The following is a 22,763-nucleotide window of genomic DNA, read 5'->3' as shown; positions in this document are numbered from 1 at the left end:
AGCACAGGTAACCCCCATTCTAAAAAAAATAACTAACGCAAACAGCTCCGATCTAAACAACTTCCTTCCTATTTCCAACATTCCCACTCTGGCGAAACTTCTTGAAAAATGCGTGTTAATTCAACTCTGCTCACACATCGAGAAATTCCAACTGTTGGATCATCATCAATCTGGGCACAGCACCGAATCTGCATTCACGCACATCATGGATGACATTTTAAAGTTCCTAGACCATAATGAATCTTGCTTATTGATCCTCCTTGACTTATCTTCTGCCTTCGACATTGTGAACCATATCAAACTACTATCTACTCTAGAACACAGGATGGGCTTATCAGGGCCGGTATTAAATTGGTTCACTTCCTTCCTTCAAAACAAATCCCAAAGAATCAAGATGAATCAATCTCTTTCTCAGCCCCGTACAGTAACTATGGGAGTTCCACAGGGGTCCACCCTATCACCCATACTCTTCTATTTACTCTTGGAGCAGTTAGCAAATGCCTTGAACTCCAAGAACATTCTTGTTCCTATGTACACGGATGACACTCAACTATCAGAAAATCACCTCCCCGTAAGACTTCATCTCACTCAACTCAATCCTGATGAACACTCAAAACTGGCTCACTGACAACTACCTCATGCTCAACACATCCAAAACTGAATTCCTTCTCATCGCTCCCCCTAATCACATTCCCAAGATTGACCTTTGGGAGAAACACTTCACAGCCTTCAACTGCTCCCCTCACATTATTGAATCAGCCGAATCCCTCAAAATAACGCTAGACATGCACTTGAATATGGAGAACCATATCAGCAATGCAACCAACGGAGGTAAACATCAGTTGAGTATTCTAAGGAGTCTCAAACTATTCCTTCCACAAAAAGACTTCAAATTGGCGGTACAAGCTCTAGTTTTGCCAAGACTAGACTACGGTAGTTCCACGCTATGTGGTCTCCCCAAACAGAGCCTGGCCCCACTAAGGGCTTCCCTTAATGCCGCAGCTAGATTGATTACTGGGACAAAAAAGAACACATATCCCTAGCCCTGAAAACCCTAAACTGGTTACCATGCAAGGCAAGAACACAGTTAAAAGTGCCTGCATGACGCACAAAGCCCTTCATTTCAAGACTCCCATCTATCTGGCTCAAAAACTAGAACTATCAGGGGGCTGCAGAGCATCACGAAGTGCAAGTACAATGCTCCTGAACCACAGATTTTCAACAAAAAGAGATTGAGTAACAGAGCCTTTTCAGGCATTGCCCCAAAGATTTGGAACTCTCTTTCTCTGGAAATCCGTACAATCTCCTTCTCTGCTTCCTTCAAAAAGGAAGTGAAAAAAATTCTAATGCTCAAGTTCCTGCCCTAATTGGCCTTGGCTCCTAGACCTCATTAATTCCCTCCATTTGGTCGTCTTGATTGACTTTTGGCATGGGTATATACCTGGGAATGACATTGTTAGCATGCGTTGTACATACATATGTTTGAATGTTCCTCACACATTACTGTATCCGCCCTACCCTTATGTGAAATGTTTTGATACCTACAGGAGTCTTGCACACACCTGGCATGACTATGTAACTAATGTTTTGCTACCCAATACTTTATCCCTCTAACCCAAAATTGGGAAGCGCTCTGATACCCGTAAGGGTAACGCTCGCACTATACAAACTTTATAAATAAATAAATACTGGACCTAGAACAGACCGTAACACTCATCCTACTGGACATCTCCGTAGCATTTGACACAGTCTCTCACTAGATACTCATCAGAAGATTCCACATCAACATCCAAGGACCGTCCCTCAACTGGATAGACTCCTTCCTCACGAGAACAACGCAGAGTCAGACTACCACCCTACACATCTGAATCCAAGACCCTGATCTGCGGAGTCCCTCCGGGCTCATCTCTCAGTCCCACCCTGTTGAACATCTACATGACTGACTCCGCTCACTATCATCATCAGAACCAAAGGCATAGCCATCATATCATACGCCAGTGACACCCAACTCATCCTATCCCTGACCGACAGTACAAAGACCACCACCAGAACCAACTTCAACAAATAAACGATCAAGGTAGCAGGAGGGATAAGAACCAATTGCCTGAAGCTCAGCTCTGACAAGATGCAAGTGCAGGTCTTCAGAACCAACAACTGTCCCTGGGACTCTACCTGGTTGCTGTCAGAGCTAGAATCAATACCTAAATCCACTGACCATGCCAGAAACCTGAGAATCACCTTAGACGATAAACTGAACATAACAGCGCAAGTAAGCTTCTCCTACTTCCACATCCTATGAATGCTATGCAAGATCTTCAAATGGTTGCCCCAGAACACCAAGCGTACCCTTGTACGAGCACTCATCACAAGTAGACTCGGATCTCCAAACAGTTCCTACACAGACTCCAGACCTTACACAATGCAGGAGCAAGACTCATCCCCAACCTCCCACATAGTATTCACAAATCACCACACCTCGGAGGGATCTATTGGCCCCCCCATACACAAACAGAGCCAATTAAAACTCCTCACGCAGGCATATTACTTCACAACATTGGATCAGCCTAACTGAACAACTGCATAAACTATAACAAGTCAAAAAGACACCTACAGTCAGCCACATTCTCACTTGCAAGCACACACCCAGCATCCACAAAAGCAGAAATGGAGGTCGCCCATTTTCCTACATAGCACCCAAATTCTGGAACAACCTTCCTCAACATATCAGAGCCTTCTCCTCAATTCTCAAATTCTGCAGGAAGCTGTAGACCTGGCTCTTTGACTAACTCGGAGGGGCCCAGCGCCTACACGCCTGCTCAAGCGCGTGGATACCTTAACGGGTGATTAGCGTGCTGCGCAAATCCACATAATATAACAAGCATGACAACATTGGTGCATACAGCCTGTACGACGAAGTCGGTGGTGTCCTGGCCACAACAAATTGTAAACTTGTCCGCATCATGACCATCCTGAATGGTCTGTGACAGAGCAGGTCATTAAACACATTGGGGAAACGCTGTGATCCCAAGGAACAAGGGTAATCAAGCTAAAAATGTTTCCCAAGGCAAGCGCCTATATACAATATGGATGAAGTAGAAAGAAAAATTCCTACTCAGACAAAATGTGACAAGAAAAGTAACGTGAAGAAAATTCCAAAATTAATGATTGGATTACTCATATTCAAAACTCCTCATATGACAATTCCAATAAATAATGTGGCGCTACATGTGCTGGTGCAGTGCAAAGGTGATCAAGTGAGGAAAAATGTGGATAAATATATACAGAACACAACACACAAAGAAGGAAACAGAATAAGAAATTAGTAAACTAGAAGGACAAAGGGATGCTTATACAGAAATGCAAAATCACGCAAAACTGGTAGTCCTTCCATTGAATGAACATGTGGTTGATAACAAGTGAATGTCTGGACCCTAAGAATAAGATTTAGAAATGTTCTTCATCAGGACACATGCAGCTACCTGACCTAGCTTAAATCTTTATCCCTCAGAAAAGAAGATATTAAGAATACATCATACTGTCCATAGAGGCGGAAAACAATGCTGCTAATCTTGGTCTGCCCCAATCCCACGATGAATGCAGATACTTGGCATTTCCCTGCATTCATGGTGGGATGCAGCACACGAAGATTAGAGGCATTGTTTTCCGCCTCAACGGACAGTCTGATGTATTCTTGAATGCCTTATTGACCAATTCTTCTCATATCTCCTCTTCTGAGAGATACAGCTTTAAGCGAGGCCAGGTAGCTGCATTTGTTCTGATGATTTGTCCTAGGAGTTGTTGAGCCATCAGCTTCTCTCTGGCCCCTCCTCTGTGGCGTCTGTTCTCTGTGTGTCGCCTCGCTCTGCTCCCACAGCTCCTACCGCCGCCTGGGCATTCTATCCCATTACATCGGATCTACAACCTCCACCGGGCTCCACTTCTGCTGCTCTCGTCAGTTCTGGAGAATCTTCCATCCTCACGTCCGTCTTGGCAGTGCCTTCTTTTGCCTCTTCTCTTTCCAACTCTCTCTCCTCTTCTAGGTTGTGAGTCTTCCTCTTTACGACCCAAGCTCCTCCTGCAACTAGCGCCTATCCCCCATTCGGTCCTGGTCAAGACGGTGGCTATCTTAGAACGGTCGGTCTGTTCGCCGGCGCTACTACAGGGTGCCTCCTTGTTTCTTTATGTAATACATTGCCTTCATATTGTCCATCTTTATGAGGATTATTTTGTGGTGAATGTAAGCGAGGAAGACTTTGAGCGTAAGCTGCATCACTAGAGCGCTGAAAAGCTGAAGCGATTAATCTTTCTTGAGCAGTCCAAACCCCTTAGACTGTCTTCTCAGACATATGCGCACCCAACCCTTGAGTGATGCGTTTGTGGTAATGATTACCTGGGGGAGTGGGTCCATGAAAGCCGTTCCCAGCATCAGATTGTTTCCCTTCCACCACTGCAGCAACCAATGTACTGTGGGCTGAATCAACACTAGATCTTTTAGACTGCCCTCCGCATGTGACCACTGTGACACTAAGCAATCCTTAATGGAAGCATATGTGGTCTCGCAAGGGGTACGATGGCGATGCAAGAGACCATCGTGCCTACGAGACCCATTACCGTCTTGACTGGCAGGTTATGACTGGGCTGGAAAAAAAGCAAATTGTTTCTGGAGACTGAAAACCCCCTGGGAATTGGGGTAGGCTTTGGCTGTGGCAGAGGTGAGAATTACTCCCTAATAAGGTTGGATCTGGAGAGGATCTAGGTGAGGCTTTGTAGCATTTATTGTGAATTCCAATCTGTGGAGTAGGGAGATGGTGCCTTGTGTATCCTGTACCCATTTGGCTCTGTCTGCACTCTATCAACCAACAGTCCAGATAGGGGGAAGACATGAATATTCTGTCTCCTCAGGTGAGCTGATATTACTGCAAGACATTTTGCGAATACCCTTGGACCTGTTGCAACTCCGAAGGTTAATACTTTAAACTGATAATGGTGGCCACTTACCACGAACTTCAAGTATTTGTGGTGAACAGGATGGATGTGAATGTGGATGTATGTGTCTTTAAGGTCGAGGGCGGTCATTGGGAGGTATGTGTCTTTAGGGTCGAGGACGGTCATGTGGAGGTATGTCTCTTTAGGGTCGAGGGCGGTCATGAACTCGCCTTCCTGCCAATGACTGTCCAAATAACGCATCAGAAAGCTGGCCTGCAAAGGAATAAGATGATGGATCCCACATCCCAGCCCACAAAATTCTCTCAGCATCCAGCATAAATAGATTTCATTGAAGGACATCCAGCTGTAAGGATGACATCAATTACCTTGGGCGGCAAGTAGAAGTAACTGCATGGATGTATCGGTCAGAGAGATTCTGGTGGAAGTCCCTCCCCTGTTGCTCAGACAGGAAGTTGTCCACATGTGGTTGCTGAGACAGGAGGTCTTCCACAAGTAGTTGCTGAGAAAGGAGATATTTCACAAGTGGAAGCCAGATAGGAGGGTAAATGCTATTAAGATGACCTGGGTTCTAATCTGCTCTGCCTTTTCTCAGAACATGAGGCAGAAGAGGCAACAGCAGAAACACACCCGAGACCAGTGTCCCATCACTTGTGAAGGTGTCTACTAGTGACTGCCCTGGTGTGCATATCTGCGCCTTATGAAACAGGAAGCATGGGACCTATGCTTGGGTATACCGGCCGCACTTAGGGAGTAGCAATGAGGTATACAAAAAAGTGATGAGTGAAATGCTAGAATTAATCACAGTCATACCACAGTCCATTGTTTTTTGCCCACCATGCAACCTCTATTAAGAACCAGTCAAGGGACTGGTGTAAGGCAAAGAGCAACACAGCAAACTGGAAGTGTCCTGACCCCACTGTGAACTACTTTGAGAGGCTGGCTTAGTATATGGTGCTCATTTTTGTAAGTGCAGCACCCTGCACTAATCCGGGCAACCCTTATGGTGATTTTAGAGATTTTAGACAACCGTAGAAAGCTTTCTAAGTGGTAGCTGTGGAGAGCAGCCTTCAGGCTTAGTCCAGAAGGAGTGTAAAGCAGCTTGTTTTACCAGTGCTTAATCTTATAGTATAGGTTAAGTGAAAAAGAATCGCACAGTGTAGGTATACAAATATGTATTTTATTACAAACACTCACTAACACATTGTATTATCTCCTACCCGCAGATACAAACACAATACTTAGGAAATAGAGTACATAAGTAGCACAAATACATAGTGGTCTCCAGGGGGAGACCAAACCCTATACTAAAATAGTGGAATGCGAACCACGACTCAAGACAAGAGTGGACCCACAAGACGTAGAAGAGCCGGGGACCCAAGGAACCACCCAAGGTGAGTATCTAGGAACCCCATGGAGGTTGTGTGCAGAGTGGGAACACAACCGCGTGCTCAATGTTAGTCAATAGGTAAGTCGCTGCTGCAGTTTTAAAGAAAAAGGACCCTTCCCAGTGGACCCTAAAGGCACCCCATGGAAGACGGAAAGGTGGAGAGCCACTCCACCCGTGGATACCCCAAGAACCAGGATACCTACACTTGGGAAGCCGGGTGCATTGGTGAGAAGTGGTGTCGAAAACCACTTCAGGAAGATGCCGCTGATGAAGAAGGTGAGAAGAGTCCAGTGGAACCCAAAGGTGGGTCCAAGGTGAGAGATACCGGCAAACAGAGGGGACAGAGTCTATACCACTCAGGAGTGACCAGGAGGCACGGAAGATGAATGCCCACCGATGTCGAGGAGGCCGGCGGGTTGACGGTGCCCTTCAAGTTGCAGCTGTGCAGACCAGGCAACGCAAAGGAAGTCCAGGAGCCGTGCACAAGCTGCCCCACGTTGGATGCCAAGAGGTCAGTGTCTGGCAGGGGCACCAACACACCTTGGCATCGGCAAACAACGTAGTTGAAGAAAAATGGAACTTGCAAAGGTACACCAGTAGCCAATCTGGAGTGTACACACCATGCCCAATTTAGCGGAGAGGCACAGAGACTGGGCTCCTGATTAGCAGGATTCCATTCAGACTCGTCAGTAAAACATAATGACACCAGCAAAAAGTGGGGGTGACCATGAAAGCAGATTCTACTTTCCTACACACAGTATGGGCCAAAGTCAGTCTGCGCTCTGAGACTGACATCAGAACTGGATCTGGCACACATGCCAGCAGAGACAGTGGCGGCATCGACACGGAAGGGACTGGCGTAGGCCTTGGACCCAGAGTGGTTGTCTGTACGAGTGCTAATATGGGGGAAAGAAGCAAATACCATGTAAGCAGTCTGCATTGTGGGAGTGTCTGCAGGTGTCATTTGAACTGGAGGACTATAACGCTCCATGGGATCTGACAGTATTTCTAAGGGGTCAACCAGTGTCTTATAGCTATGCAACATGGCCTTTACTAAAGGCCTCAACCTGCTGCAGCGTTGAATCTGAGGTACGCCTGTACCAACTGGGGAACCAGATTGCTGCTAGAAGGCCCTGGAGGAGAGGGGAACTTTGAATGTCACCCTTGTGACTTTTTGCTTCATTTAGAGTGGCAGGGAAGTCAAATCCTACTTGTTTTTTTTGAACTTGTTTAGTTTTTGACGTTGACTTACCCGAAGACTTGGAATGGGAGCAGGACTTCATGTGGTATTGAACCAGTGACCAGAAGCAGCCTCACAACCTGAAGCAGGACTTCTTCTTTGAGTTTAATTTTTATTATGGTCGGTGATGTAAAGCTTTGCTTCTTACTCTTATATCGACTTTGGGGGTAGGATGGCACATCTCTCAAACTACTTCGAGTCTTGACCGGAGCCCAGGCACCAAAGATACATTGCAATGGTCTGTGACTGACATGTAGTTCCTGCAGTCGTGACAGGGCTTGAATCCTGTCGTCTTCGGGGGCTGACAGCTTTCCTAAAACACTGGAAATTTATTTTTATAAGGAGCCCAGAACTCTGGGTAATGTTGTAGGATGCAGAAATATAAGCAACTGTTGTCAGCAAGCAGGGGTGGCGCCTTATGTGACTTCACTCTGTCACTTGTGAGGTCACCACCATACCATATGGCAGTGTGTAGGTGTCGTTGCTGTGAGAATATTCTGGACCCAGTCGGGTGCCAGGGATATTCGAAATGTCAGGAATCAGCATTAGAAGTATCTAGATTGAAATAATATGAAGGTTATTTTCTCACCTGCAAGGCCTGAGCAATACACGCAAGCGAATGCCACTAATTTTATTGACTGAGCTCTTTCTTTTACACCAATTTTCCTGCATTACACTACTCCTTAACCAGAGTTCAACTCCCATCTACGCTACAATCTTTCACAAATTATGCTAAAAAGTGTGTCTACACATGTCATGTTTGAACAAAATTATTAAAAAAGCTAAAACATTGCCCTTCAATAAATTATAGAGGTCTCACAATTGGAAGCAGACACTGGTAGTCATTTGTTTCAGTGAAGGTCTTATCAGCGAGGCAATGTACTCCTTTTTGACACCTGCACCGCTATGGGAAATATATATTCTTGTTGGAGAGCTACTAATTCTTAAAAAGAATTCTTAAAAATTATCTTGGATTTTTTTTTAAGTAACTGTCTGTAGAAATAATATACAGGATAAAACAATGTTCTAACCTCTCAGGAGATCCTGAATATACACCTTCTCTGAACACCCAGGAAAGAGGATCTGAATCAAGGTTAACTGGAAATCAACCACCTACCTTACTTTACTGAGTTAGCCAATCCATGGTGACTTTTTAAAGACAGATGCGTTCCAGTGTAATTTGCTTTAATATGCAGCAATCTAATCAAAAGGCGCAATTCATAGCAGGGTGTTGGTATACATTATGTTCACTGATTAAGGACATTATGAAACAAACACACTTACCTCAAGGAGAAACTCAATTTTATCTTTGTTTGGTTTAAGAAACAACTGGTTGAATTGGACACTAATAGGTCGACCCTGGAGGATATCACGAACCGTGTTGCAGGCACAGACTTTAAAACAAACGTCCGCCAAAGAATCACCCCTTTGAAAGATGGAGACATTTAACAGTTTAATTGTTTATGTAAACATGGCTTAAAACTGAATACCAAATCATTGACTTTCTTTGCAAAAACAACTGTTTGACTGAGTGGCAATATGAATTAACACCATAAAGTTCTTAAATGGGATAACAAAAGCAAACCATGAAAAAATTGTTGAATCAACTGCCTGCTGGCACTAGCTCTATGTTACCAACATAATATAAGAAGGAGACAGAAACTTTCATGACTAGAGTGCGGGAAACTCCTAGTGCCCATCCTTCTTGATCATCTCATTTGGGGGTACAGCACTAAAGTGGTTTTCATCCTTTTTTTGGAGGTGTTCTTTTGGTTTTGGTGGACTGACATCAGTTGTACCTTTAATTTTCAGTGGCTCGCAGAATGCCAGCATGCCAGTTGTCATGTGTACGGGGTGTGAACTCCAAGGGCAGAGGATGATTAAGCATTTCTGATATTATGGTGGATCTGGTTGCAAGGTGTTTATTCCACAGCATCAGGATTGTGGTTAAACAGCTGGGCTTACTGGAGGACAAGGATAGCTGTGTTGTGTATTTAGATGTGGCCTGGTGCCTCAGTCCAGCACGGGGTACTGGAGATGCATTCTGCAACAGCTATAAAATGTTTAAATTCATTTCTCATACTGAGTTCATGTTCATTTGGGAATGAATTGTGATATGGTTGGCAGTTTGAAGTGGTTGGGACAGGTGACTCAGCTTGACCAAGCCCTGTCCCACTTTGGAAAATAACTAGTTTTTAAGACAAATCAAATAAGGTAAGACAAAAAAAATCTAAAATGCTGTACTGTATACTTACTAACAATGTTGCTGCTGATTTCATCACCACTGAGACTCCTCGATGAACGTTTATGTCTCACAGCTTCCAAATATGTACAGCTTCCCAATTGAGATGCTACCCTCATAATCAAAATTTTGCTAAATGTGAAAACAGGACTTTAAAATACAATAATATGAAACGTGAATAGCGCGCTGCCTTTTGCATGGCAATTGTCTGGCAGTCTGTGTCATAAAACATTTTTTGCAAGAATCTAGATAGCTTGATGCAGAGATCCTGGAATACAGAATTCTCTGAACAATAATGCTGCCAGGGCAATGTGATCCTTGGGTTTTTATGGTTATTTTTTTTGACTTTTATTTTGGCCCTGGCATCAAGCTAATCTAAACGTATGTGCAGAGTATGGAGGACAGTGGGATCCATTTTGGATACTCCTAAATTAGCCTAGCACAAGAGATAGTTTGAGGACTGTGCTCCCAGACCCTGGAAGTGTACTGGTTACATTTATGCAGCTGGAGGGCTTAGACCCAGACCATGAAGTATGACGAGGCCAGACAGGACTCTTTTAAATAGTATACAAGGCCTTTTAATTAAGAGGGAGCTGATCAGTCTTCCTGAGCACTGCCATTTGGCGGATGATGGGGGAGAGGGGTAGGACTACAGGTTCTATTAAAAAAGAGGAAAAAGTCTATAGGAGAGGTCTGACCTTTAGTCTTTCCCGGATTATGCCTTCAGATGGGCTGATGATAGTCAGTTGCAGAAACCTCACTCCTCTTAGTGGCTCTGGAGTGGTTACTCCAGAATAGAGACAGCTCCTGTGCAACCTCCTGTGTGAAACCACACTTTACACAAGGAGTATAACTTGGGATGGACACTTCAAACGATAACCACTTGAAACGGGTTCTATAGTTTGTGACAGTGGCAATACAACCCCTGTCTGGAAGGTGTATACAAAAGATTTACCCAAACCAACCCACTTTTTTTCCAGTTCAAAGTACTCTAGGACCAAGGGAGTGCTCCGCAGAATACTCAAAGGACTGCTGTGCAACCAGATCGTGTGTCTGCCTCAAAGCCAGTCCCAGAGGTAAAACCATATCATTTGAAGTCTGGGTTTCCAGATGGCAGCGCTATGTGCCTGTCCTGAAATGAGAAGTCTACCTGCCTGTTGAGAAAGGGAAGGAGCCTGCCTTGACCTGCAGGAAGAGAAGCTGCCCAGGAACGAGCGAGGTCCATCACATCCTTGGTGGCTGTGAGATTCTCAGGAAGAAGCTGACTGCTGCAATACCACAACTGTCAAATATCAGCTGGGGCTACATTTATGTGATTACTGAAGGCCCAATCGAGTCTGCAACTACAAATATCTGAATGCTTGAGACGCTTGCAGCTGGCGAATTATTTAAAAACAAGTTGGGGCAACAATTCCAGAATAGGCCTAAACATAAGCTGCAATGGACAATTGCAGAGGATTCCCTTGGGACCACACCTACCTACAGTCTGGTTAGGACTATACCACTTCATGACCTCCAATTGCCAAGCTACATGCTACGCTTGCAGCTGGGACAGTTAGCATACAGGCTGCAGTGGCTTGGTCTACAAAAAGCTTCAAGGGACCTGGTGCAGCAACGGCAAGAAGATGACTGGCAGATTCGCTTCCAAACACAGCGCTTCTCAGTGACTTTCCACAAGCCTGAGAGAGAACCTTCTCGGAGCACAAGGCAGTAGCCAAAAGGGCTCTAGATACTGTTCTAGCCGTGAAGGGGTAAGAAGTACAGACTGAGTGCATCTTGTGAAATGTGGGTGATCAAGTCTGCAGTTGAGCTGAATACACACTACACCGGATTGCCCTTGCAGTAAAGGGACGCAGTACTCAGGAAGAGCCCTGGGACGGGACAGTTAGGGAGACATTAATTAAGTATGACTACAGGAGTGTGTAGTCTTGCATACAACTGTGAGATGAATGTACTTTCTTTCTTACAAAGACAAACACTGTGCTGAACATTTACCTTATTGGGACTGCTGGTTGGCGGTGAGCTTTGAGGGCAAGCACTGTCATATTACGTATATAACAAGCACTTGACTGCTTGACCTCTCTGCTCCTTGTAGTCAAGTGCGGAAGGGGTTGTACTTGGCATGCAAGTCAAAATGTATCTTACTGCTACACGTGTTACACTGGTTTGCATGTTAAAAAGAATTCCGCTACTACAGTCCGAGTTCCTGCTCGGAGGTGCAAAGGTGTTCTGCTGGTACAAACTTTATCTTGACTTGCAGGGTGAAAAGTATTCTGCCATCACAGGCTTTATCCGAGCTTGCTGGTTAAAAAACATATTCTGCTGTTACATGCTTTATCTCTGGCTCGCTGACAAAGTTATTCTGCGGCAAAAGACTTCACCTTGGTTTGTAAGGGAAAGTCATTCTACTGCTACAGGCTATACCCTAGTTCTCTTGTTGGCCTTGATTGACAGGAAAGTATTCAGTCCATTTTCCTTCATCTGTTTTGAACGGATGGTGGTTATGTTTTGATTATGATTAGGGCTCCCGGTTTTATGGAATTTATTTTTTTGACATTTCCGTCTGTATTTATCCATATTTATTTTTTGCTTAGTTTATCTGTATGTATCCATATTTATTTTGGGTTTTGTGGAAAAATTAATCTGAAATTAGTATATTTCCACGTTTATTTAACCAATAAATACACACTCATGCTTGCATGCCTACCAGATTTCAGAGATATTAACACCCGCAGAAGATAAATCAATGCACTCATATGAAAATATGCACATTTCAGTATCAACCTTGTGCATATCTACTGGTGTTCAAGCCTGTATACTAAAATGAATTTCTTTTTTAACCTCCTCGCCTATCAATTCACACAGCTATTGGCCTGGCAGACAGTATTTAGAATTACTCAAAAAGCAACCCAATTTCCGTTTTTATCCACATTTAAAAATAAATACAGACAAGAAACTAAATGTTTTCTGTCTGTATTTATCTGTAAAAATCAGTAAAAACGGAAAACAGGGAGCCTTAATTATGATGAAAGGCAGGGGAAAATAATATAAAACCAATACAAAAGGTTGCCATTCTAGAATATTTCCAGGCCTCAAGCTATTGATCAGTCCGGAATCAAACCAGATTTAAAATGTGGTTCTAATGTGTGGCTGTAGGATGAGTGATCGACTGCCTGATTATCAGTCGGTAAGTGCAAAGCTCGCCTACAGTCCTGGAGTCCACCCACTAGTTGCCATCTCCTGACAATCTGGATGCAGCCAATGTAAACAGCTGTGCCATTTTGTTCTCTATATGCTAAACTGTCATTCATGCACATGATAAGTTCTGGAGTAAATGCATTAGTCAGGCCGAATCATGTACAGAGAAACAATCTGCGATCAGGCTTCTAACGTCTTGTCAAAGGGCCAATCTCTAGAATTCAAAGATTATTTTCCAGAGAGCTGGATGTGACCAGAAAACTATGAGTGTTGAGGTACTGGCTCTGTAAATGATTGAAGTGGGGCACACAGCACATTCTTTGGATAGTATTTATTCAGTTAGGATACAGTGGACATCTATGGCCTGCCTTGTTTGGGATAATGGTTTCATTCCACCTCGGAGAGAAACTCATCATCAGTCGCCAGTCCATACAGATGGTTGATAAATGGTGCCAAGAAAACTTGCCAATAAGGGCAGATGGAGATTTCAGCATTCTCCCACGCACCGACACAAACTGGTAACATCAGCCCATTGTATGTGGATGGCTAAATTGCATCTTTACTTCCATGTTCAGTCAGGTGCTTACTGTGACTAGCCGAGTATATGCCATTGTATTGGAGAGATGGGAGGTGTGTGTGTGGGGGGGTCTTACCTCACCATATTGAGGCAGGTCAGCTGAGTTACTTAATACAAAGTTACTAGCTCAACTAAGGAAACTCAGTTTAAACCATCCCAAGTAAAAAATGGTAGTAATTTAATAACTAAGCTCACAACAAAACAGAAAGATTGGGGAAAAAAAGGGCATATTGAATAAGTTACTTACCTTCGGTAACGCCTTATCTGGTAGAGACTCTATCTAGATGCATATTCCTGACTAGGCGTCAGACTAGATATGGAAGATTTTCAAGCAGTAGCCCTGCACGCTGGTAGGTGGCATTGTTTGGTTCCCCCTCGGAGTCGTCCGCACCAGAAGTGACATGCGGGGTACCTATATATGTGCCAACTCAGCGTGCGGACGTCAGTTACTTTCCTGACTTTCTACGCCAGGAGCATGGAGCCACGATGATTACTGACAAATGGTGCAGAAAAGACTAAGGCCCTGAAAGGGGTGTCCCTTATATACCTGAACTGGTTTGCAAAGCGAGGAGGAATCTGTTACTGGATACAGTCTCTACCAGATAAGACGATACCAATGGTAAGTAACTTGTTCATCCGATAGAGTCCTCATTCCGCACATTCCTTATCTTTGAATAGATAAACAAGCAATACTCCCTGGAGGTGGGTCTGCAAATCTAATTAAAACAAAAAGTGTTGTAGGACTGAACAGGAGAAGTGCCCATCATGACAGACCGGACTGTCCATGCAGTAATGTTTGTGAATGTATGCAAGGATGCCCACATCGCTGCCTGACAGATATCCATGAGAGGAACACTGCATGATAACGCCGTGCTCATAGACTTGGCTCTGACAGAGGAAGCCTGCAAGCCCTCAGTCACTGTTTATTGGCCAATGCGCAGCAGATCTTAATGCACAGGACAATTCACAGTGAGATGGTTCTTTTCTTTATAGGTTTTCCTTTCTTTGCTCACAAATAACCCACAAAGAGTTGATCGTCAACCTGGAACTCTCTTGTGCAGTCAAGGTAGAACGACAGTGCTCTTTTTGGGTCTAGGCGGTAGAGTCTCTCCTCTTCTTTGGATGGATGAGATGATGCTAAGAAGGTAGGCAAAGTGATATTCTGGCCTACATGGACAGGAGTGACAACTTTTATAATGAAGGAGGCACGGGTCCGGAAGACCAGTTTATCTGGGCAAAAAGTGGTATAAGGAGGGTGCAATGAGAACGCTTGTAGCTCGCTGACCAACTGACCAATGTTAAGGCCACTAAAAAGGCAATTTTGATGGTGAGCTTCCTAAGAGGACAATTGTGTAAAGGCTCAAATGGTGCACATATGAGAAAGGTGAGAACCAGGATGAGGTCCAACCGAGGCATGATAAATAGCTTAGGTGGAAACATATGTTGCAGGCCTTTAAGGGACGTAGCCACAACTGATAATTTAAAAAGAGAAGGTTGGTCCGGCAACCACAAAAAACCGAGATGGCAGACAGGTAACCCTTAAGTGTGCCCAAAGCAGAGTTCTGAAAGCCAAACAAAGTACAAACACAAGATCTAATGAAAGAGGTGCAGGTGAGAGGTCAACGTTGTGGGAGGCACACCATGATACAAACGTTTCCCAAAGGCAAACATATACCATTGGGGTGGAGGGATGCCTAGTTGCCAGAACAACATCACAGACTTCGAGAAAAAAGTCGAAAGCTGTCAAGTGTCGCTGCTCAATCTCCATGCATTGAGGTGAAGGGTGCGCAGGTTTGGGTGCAGAATCCTTCCCTGTTGCTGCAACAGAAGATTCTCCAGAAGAGGTTTCCTAACCTGTGGACCGATGGTCAAGCTCAACAGATCTGGATTGCAGACTCTCCATGTCCAATCCGGAGCCACAAAAATAACTTGGGACCGGTCGCTCCTGATCTACTTCTACTACTCCGGGCCGGAGTAGTATTGACAGGAAAGAGTACAGGAGGCCGGAGCTCCACTTTAGATGAAAAGAGTCTCCAAGACAGAGCCTCCTTGGAAACTCCAGCACACAGAATAGCTAGCACTACACATTTCCGGCTGTGGCAAACAGATCTAACCAAGGCTCTCCCTACTGCTGAAAGAGACCTTGGACCACCTCCGGGTGGATATGCAAATCGTGATCCACTAGGCATCTTCGGCTGAGTTTGTGTATCCTGGCATTCCAAGGAGCTTGTCAAGTGTTGAATCACCAGAGAAATGCCCTACCGTTCCAGCCATGTCCAGAGACGCAGAGCCTCTTGACACAGAGTCCGCGACACCACTCGCCCTGTTTGTCGTGGTACCACATGGCGGTGGTGTTGTCCATGAAGACCTGCACCAGCCTTACCTCGATCGAAGAAGAGGGCTTTCAAAGCCTACCTAATCTCCCAGAGCTTCAACGGGTTGATGTGGAACTCTGACTACTTCGGGGACCAGAGTCCTAGGATCTCCACCTCCACCTCTACCAGGTGGATATCCCAGCCCAAAAGTGCCACATCTGTCACTACAGTCAGCTCTGGTTTAGGGTAGGGAGAGGGGTTGCCACTGACCGAATCACTGTTCTTTAGCCACTACTGCAGGTCTTTTGCAGTTCCCTCCAAGATCTGGACCATGTCAGTGACATTCCCCTGATGCTGAGATCACTGGGCCTTGAGGTCCGACTGCAGAGCCTGCATATGCCAGCGGGCATGTGTCACCAGCAGGATCCAGGAGACCATGAGGCTCAACAGCCTCAGAGTCCTTCTCACCAAAATCAAGGATAGAGTCCAAAACATCGGTATCATTGCCTGAATATGCTGGATTAGCCGCTCGGGATAATAGGTCCTATACGCACCATGGCCAGAACAGCTCAGATCAAAGTGAGTGTCTGTGAGGGAGTCAGGTGTGACTACGGCATATTGATATTGAACCTCAGAGAGCGCAGGACATTCACTTTAGTATGAAGGTGGGACACGACTTTCTGGGGTGAACCCACCTTTAACAACCAGTTGTCGAGGTAGAGGAAGACTGGATTCCCGGCCCTCCGCAGATGAGCTGCAACCACAGTCCTCACCTTGGTGAACACCTAAGGGGCGCGAGTAAGGCTGAAGGGGAGCACAGCGAATTGAAAGTGCTTGTGGCCCACCGTGAACTGCAGATAACGTCTGCAGGCAGGCAGGACGAGGATGTGGAAATAAGCGTCATGCAAGTCCAACGCTACCATCCAGTCTCCCAGATTCGGGGCAGAAAAAACTTGGGCAAGCGTAAGCATTTTTAATTTCTCCTTCTTAAAGAAGAGGTTGAGATGCTGCAGATCAGACCTAGGATAGGACGAAGTCCTCCATCCTCTTTTGGCACCAGAACGTAGCAGAATAGCAACCACTACATACTACTGATGCAGGCACCCTCTTGATGGCTCCATTAGCTAAGAGAGCCTGCACTTCTTGATGGAGCAAGGAGAGATGGTAATCTGTCAGCTGATCGTAAGTGGGTGGGATGGGTGAAGGGGGTACCGCAAAGGAAGGAAAGTAATATCCAACTGTCTGATGTTACTGACCACCAGTGGGGGAGGTGATGGCATATCCTGCCTCCCACTGGGTGCCCTTGATTGTCTGAAGGCAGCCTTAAGAGGCTTTGGAGGCAGGGGGTGCGGTGGATTGACCTGACCGCTGGATGTCTGTTTTGTTTGTCTGTGAGAACTACTCCCTCAGCCACAAAAAGACTGGGAAGCCGGGTGGCTGGGAGGGTATGGGCGTGGCTGTAGACCCCTTCCGTAGCCATGAAAGGGGCAGAATGTGGATTGGGGTTGATGAGGGGCCACAGACGAGCCCAGGGACCTGCCCGTGGATCTGCTGTCCTTGAAACGCTCTGGCGCTGAATCTGCCTTGTCTCCAAAAAGGTGAGAGCCATCCAAGGGCATCTCCATGAGGGAAGCCTGGTTATCCCCTGAAAATCCAGATGTTCTCAGCCAGGCATGGCGCTGCAAAGCCACCAACGAAATTGCTCTGCTTGGCAAGTCGGTTGTATCAAGTCCACACATGATAGAGAACTTTGCTGCATTTCTTCCATCGGCAACTACCTGTGAGACTATGACCCGAGCCTCCTACAGGACCATAGGCAGCAATTGCACAAAAGAATCCCATTGTGTATGGGAATCATGGCTAAATAGGCATGCAGTACAGAGCAAGGCTGGAGAAAGAGAACATTCTCTTACCAAAGTCATCCAGTACAGCCTCTTGGATTACCTATCCGATGGAGTGGTAGGGAATGTGCCAGGCTGAATGCGGGATGAGGCGATTTGGACCACTAAACTCTCCGGGTGGGATGCTGGGTAAGGAAACTGGGATCACAAAGGAGTGGAATGATGGGATCAGGCAATCGTCCTATTCACAGAAGACCCTGTGCAGGGCTTGGACCAGGTCCCAAGTAGAATGTCCATCAGGGCTTCATTAAATGGAAATAAGGGTTCAGAGAGGAAAACGTCCAGCAGAAGCACCTCTGCCAAAATGTTTGTTTTGACTGCCACTGAGGGTAGGTTAAGGTCTAGGACCTCAGCCGGCCCATGCACCACTTTTGCAAAAGAGGCTCCCTCCTGCATGGCCACAGTAGGAGGGGAAACCAGGCCAGTGTCCGGTGATGTGTCTAATTCACTGGCCTCACCCAGTTTCTCATACCAATTGTCCTCCTCAAGTGGGTCCTTTCCATAAGGGTCCATAGACCCCTCCCAAATGTCTCCCTCTCCAGGCATATCCATTAAACAAGGCACTGGCTCCGCTCCGGGAGGGAGGGATGTCCTCGATCGGAGTGGGAGGGGGCGTCGGTTGACGACCATACAGCTCTGTGCCACAGTCTAGTATGACAATGGGGATGGTGCCGCCTAGGGGTGTTGGTGGCACTTGGGGCATCAACACTGGAGCAGGCACCGAGGAAGGTCTCGGTCTCACCGGCTGCTCTGCTCCACATCCAGTTGGGAATCCTTGGGGGACAACTGGTGCAGCGGGCAACCTCACCGGCATGGTTCCAATAGAGGCACCTCCCGCGCCTGTCGGGCCCGTATTTGCTCCAGGGGCTGGGCCCGCCCAAAAATGAGGCGCATGACCTCAAAAAATTCCTTTAGCTTGGTGGGGTTACTGCAGCTCTGGGAAAATCAGAGAAGTGAGGAGAGAACCCAGGTTCAGTCCCTGCCAACTCGCAGGCCCTGGGGTGCTGATGCTACCTTGTTTCATCGGCTGACTTTGAGGGATGCGGGGGAAGTCGAAGAATGTTTGAACTACTTGTGTTTGTGGGACTTTCTGGACTTCGCCGATGACCCGACAAATGGTTGACAAAAGAAGGTCAGTCAAATAATGACTGAGGGGTAGCCCAATCTGGAACAGCGCTATCTGAAGTGGAAAGGAATTAACTAACGTCAGCGCACCAAGGTGGTGCAGTTATAGGTACTGCGCACATCACTTCCAGGGAGAACAACGCCGATGCGAAAACAAACAAAGCCACCTACCAGCATGGAAGGGTACTACAATAACATTTTCCGGATCCAGTTTCACGCCTGGAGATATTCAAAGGTAAGGAATCTGCGCATAGAGGTCTCTATCAGTTACAAAAGTACAAGTCAGTATTATTCTTTGGGCTAATGATATCTATATTCAGTGAAGCTTTATGTCACAGAGGAGAAAATCCATCTTTTCATCAGTTTTGAGTGAAGCAAGTTTAACATGGGGCTGAGGAAGCAGTTTTAGAGTATCAGTGATGTAAAAAGTGATGCTGAGTGTCTTGGGTGGTGGCAGAAACAAAAGAGGACTGCACCCAATGTCCAAATAGAGACTAGAAAAAGGCTTTGTCACTTAAGCATTTCAGTAGTCGATTGGAAACAGCAAAGTGTGTGCAATGGTGGATGGAGAGTGCTTTATCTGTAAATATCTTGTACAGACGCGGCTAGTTCCACCACAGAAGGCATCATGGCAAAGCAGGTGTTTAGAGCATTGATGGAACAGGCAAAGGTACCCATATATCCGTTTGATGAATACGTATGTCAATTTATAGACATGGAAAGGTATTAGTTTGGCCACTGAGCCATGACCAGATTAGAACTGGTCCAACAGTTCCCATCTGTCTTTGGGAGCCTTCTTCCCCATAGCAGGTGTGGGTGGAACCTAGGTCTTAACAATTATGTAATTCCTGCTCATATTGCCAAACTTGATTACTAATTCAATTCTTTTGTCGCTCACAAATTGTACTTGTGCAGCAGTAGGCAGTATATCCCTGGCCTTACAAATCTGCATGGCTACTGTTACTAACTTCTAAACCTGCCCATTGAGCATCCTTTTACTCTTATGACATCAATTACTGCCTGGTGCATGTTGCCATATGGATACCTGCACTTTCACTGGTTACCGCTCTTTATTGGTGTGCACACACATCGCTGCTCCCCTCACAAGGCTGGTGCTGTGTACTGCATGCATGTTTTAGTCCCCCGTCCCTACCCACCACCCGCAGTTGACTACATACCACACAGTCCATCCATGCAGATTGCTGCCTTTTCCCCAAGCCTTTAGTATAAGAGAAATCATGAGACATAACATAGATCTTCAATGTAAGTTAAAACTGTGTGCTAATCGCAATAACATGTTGTGACTTGGTAGGTGCTCTGCCCCAACACAAGAGCACTTTTCTGGTCACTCAAACACGGCACTAAAACTCTTCCCGCCCCGTGTAAGAACCCCACAAATACAACACACTTGCCCTCGGAATAGCTTTCTCTGCATCCACAAATCAGCGTTCTCACATTATAACGGGGTAGGAAGCACTATATATATGATGCAATACAACATAACATTTTTGATTTCAGTTTCTGCAAACGGAACAAACGGTATTATGTAAATTTAAAAAAAAAGGTTTCGATTCCAGTTACTGTCAACTAAATATCTCCCTCCATTTGCTGACAAAATGTTTTACAAATAAAACTAAATAAGACAAGACTTGCTTGACCTTGCTCAATAAGGAGGACTGGGAAGCAAGATGGCATCTGGGTAGCGGCCACTCACCGCAGCTCCGCCGGTTCAGCCCCTAATCAAGGACCATAACGCTGCCATGGGGCAGTGACAATTCCGCAAAAGAAGCAGGAAAACTGCTGGTCTGCCTACCGTATGGGGTGGCTTCTCTCTATGTCCGTTGTCTCCCTCTCGACAGACTCACCTGAGGAACGCGTTCATGACGGGACGCACTTGACCGTAGCGTCCCATGCAGCGCGCCGAGTGGCTCAAACATCCACGCTCCACTCTGCCCTGCGGCGGCGGCGCTCGACGCTGCCTTGCTTCGAGACAGTGCTATCAGCGATCCACAGGGCTCTGACGGCTTTGCAAGACGCCGAGAAGAGAGGCAGCTACTGTTCCCGGATTCAGCAGAGGATACATTGTGTTCAGAGCTCACGGAGTAAGCCGGAAAGCCAAGTAAGGATGGCAGGGCGTTCAGGAAAAGGCATTAAAGCTAAAGGCAGCCAGCTAATCGACTCAGAGAAACGCTCAGAAACTTTACTACATCGCCCAGAGACTCGAGGGCAGACAAATAAAGACTATGAGGAGAGAATTAATCCAGAAGTTAGCAGTGTGCGAGTGGCCAAGCATACTAAGCATGTTAAGCAAGTTAAGCAAAATTTAAGAATTGTTAAGGGAAAAATCACTAATACTGCTCAAATCCCTAATTCACAACCGCTAATCTCTAACATGTTTGGCCCATGATCTACAAAATGAGCTAGGGGAAGCGGTATCAGAGGATCAGCTCACCCTAACTGCTCTAGAGGCACCTTCTGCAAGCGCCAATGACTCTGGGGTTACTCCGCTAGACATCTCAACAATACTGGCTGCAAGTCTCCCCATTCCAATGGTCAATCTAGGATCAGCTGAGGAAACAGCGGCAAATGTCAGTAATATGCAGTCAAACACTGCCCAGCTAGAAGCTTTATTATCACCAACAACATTACCCTCTGACTCAAGAATATCAGTGACAGAATCTTTCATAAATACAGTGGTAATGGATGAAATCATCGCAAATACGAGTGCTACGTGTTCTAAAAATTTACTCATATCAGCAGACCCTATAAGCACTCAACCAGACAATCTTAATAATTTAGGCAATCCTGATATGTCAGACACCATTGGAGAAAAAATCCATTTGGTTACAGAGGAGTCAGAGCTATATGAGACTGGCATTTCAACATCCAGCGAAGCCGAAGACTGGGAGAAGAAGCGAGATTGGGGGACTACTACCAACTCAGAGACTGATTCAGAGACCCCGGGGCAGATCGTTGTGCGGAAAAAAAAAAACAGTAAGTAGATTGAAAAAAAAAACAACGCAAAACAGACAAAAAAGCAGGGAGTCTACGGAACAAGGAAGCAGTGCTGAGCTTAGATGGGATTATTCTTCTTCTCAGTTTGCGAGTCCATCGGATTGTACTATTCGCTCAGGTGGTAACCTCTCGGCTATGGGAGACCTGGGCGGCAAGAACTCTGAAATCTTAAGAAATAAAGAAAAAGAGCCCACTTTGGCGGAAGTCCTACAGTCAATCAAGGGCTTCCAAGAAGAGGTAAAGTTGGACAACCTTAAGAACCGACAAGCGACACAGAAATTACAGGGAGCAATCAGGAAAGTCGGTCGTACTTGCACCGAAATTGTTGATAGAATGTCGTCTGTCGAAGTGAGCACGGAGAATCTGGAGAAAGATGTTTCTTCACTAAAAGTTCAAGGGGAAGCACACGACTGTATAGTCAAGGACCTAATGACAAAGGTTGAGAAGCGGGAGAATAGACTGCGATGGAATAATCTCTGCATCCTTGGTGTCCCAGAAGGAGTGGAAGGGAGTGATCCCAGGGCCTATATATTTTCACTTTTCAAAGGAACATTTCCGAAGTTGCAGTCCTGGGACAAGGAAATTCAAAGGGCCCACCGCTTCCCGTTAATACTTTCTAAAAGATCTCCATCTCCACAGCAATATCCCGGTGCATTTTTAGTATATTTTGGGAATTTTCTTTTACGTCAAGCACTTTTTGACTTAGCGAAACCTACTAGTAAGAGGGGGTTTAATGGCGTCACGTTTTTCAGCAGTCCCGACTTTGCCCATGCCACAGTCGAGCGTCGTTGGAGGCTGAGGCAGTTATTTGCTCCA

General features: G+C 45.8%; 1 protein-coding gene across 1 annotated transcript in view; it reads right to left on the bottom strand.

Moving 5' to 3' along the window:
- Positions 1 to 22,763, bottom strand: part of INTS8 (integrator complex subunit 8) — a 724,118-nt gene that overhangs the window by 551,134 nt on the left and 150,221 nt on the right. The window contains exon 11 of the mRNA XM_085605229.1: positions 8,859 to 9,000. Within this exon, the coding sequence (XP_085461355.1) occupies positions 8,859 to 9,000 (142 nt within the window). The remainder of the gene's footprint in view (positions 1 to 8,858; positions 9,001 to 22,763) is intronic.

This window comes from Triturus cristatus, chromosome 5_1 (assembly GCF_964204655.1).
Source record: "Triturus cristatus chromosome 5_1, aTriCri1.1, whole genome shotgun sequence".
Classification (NCBI taxonomy): domain Eukaryota; kingdom Metazoa; phylum Chordata; class Amphibia; order Caudata; family Salamandridae; genus Triturus; species Triturus cristatus.
The sequence above is the reverse complement of the archived record's forward strand: the minus strand, read 5'-3'. Positions and strand labels throughout refer to the sequence as shown.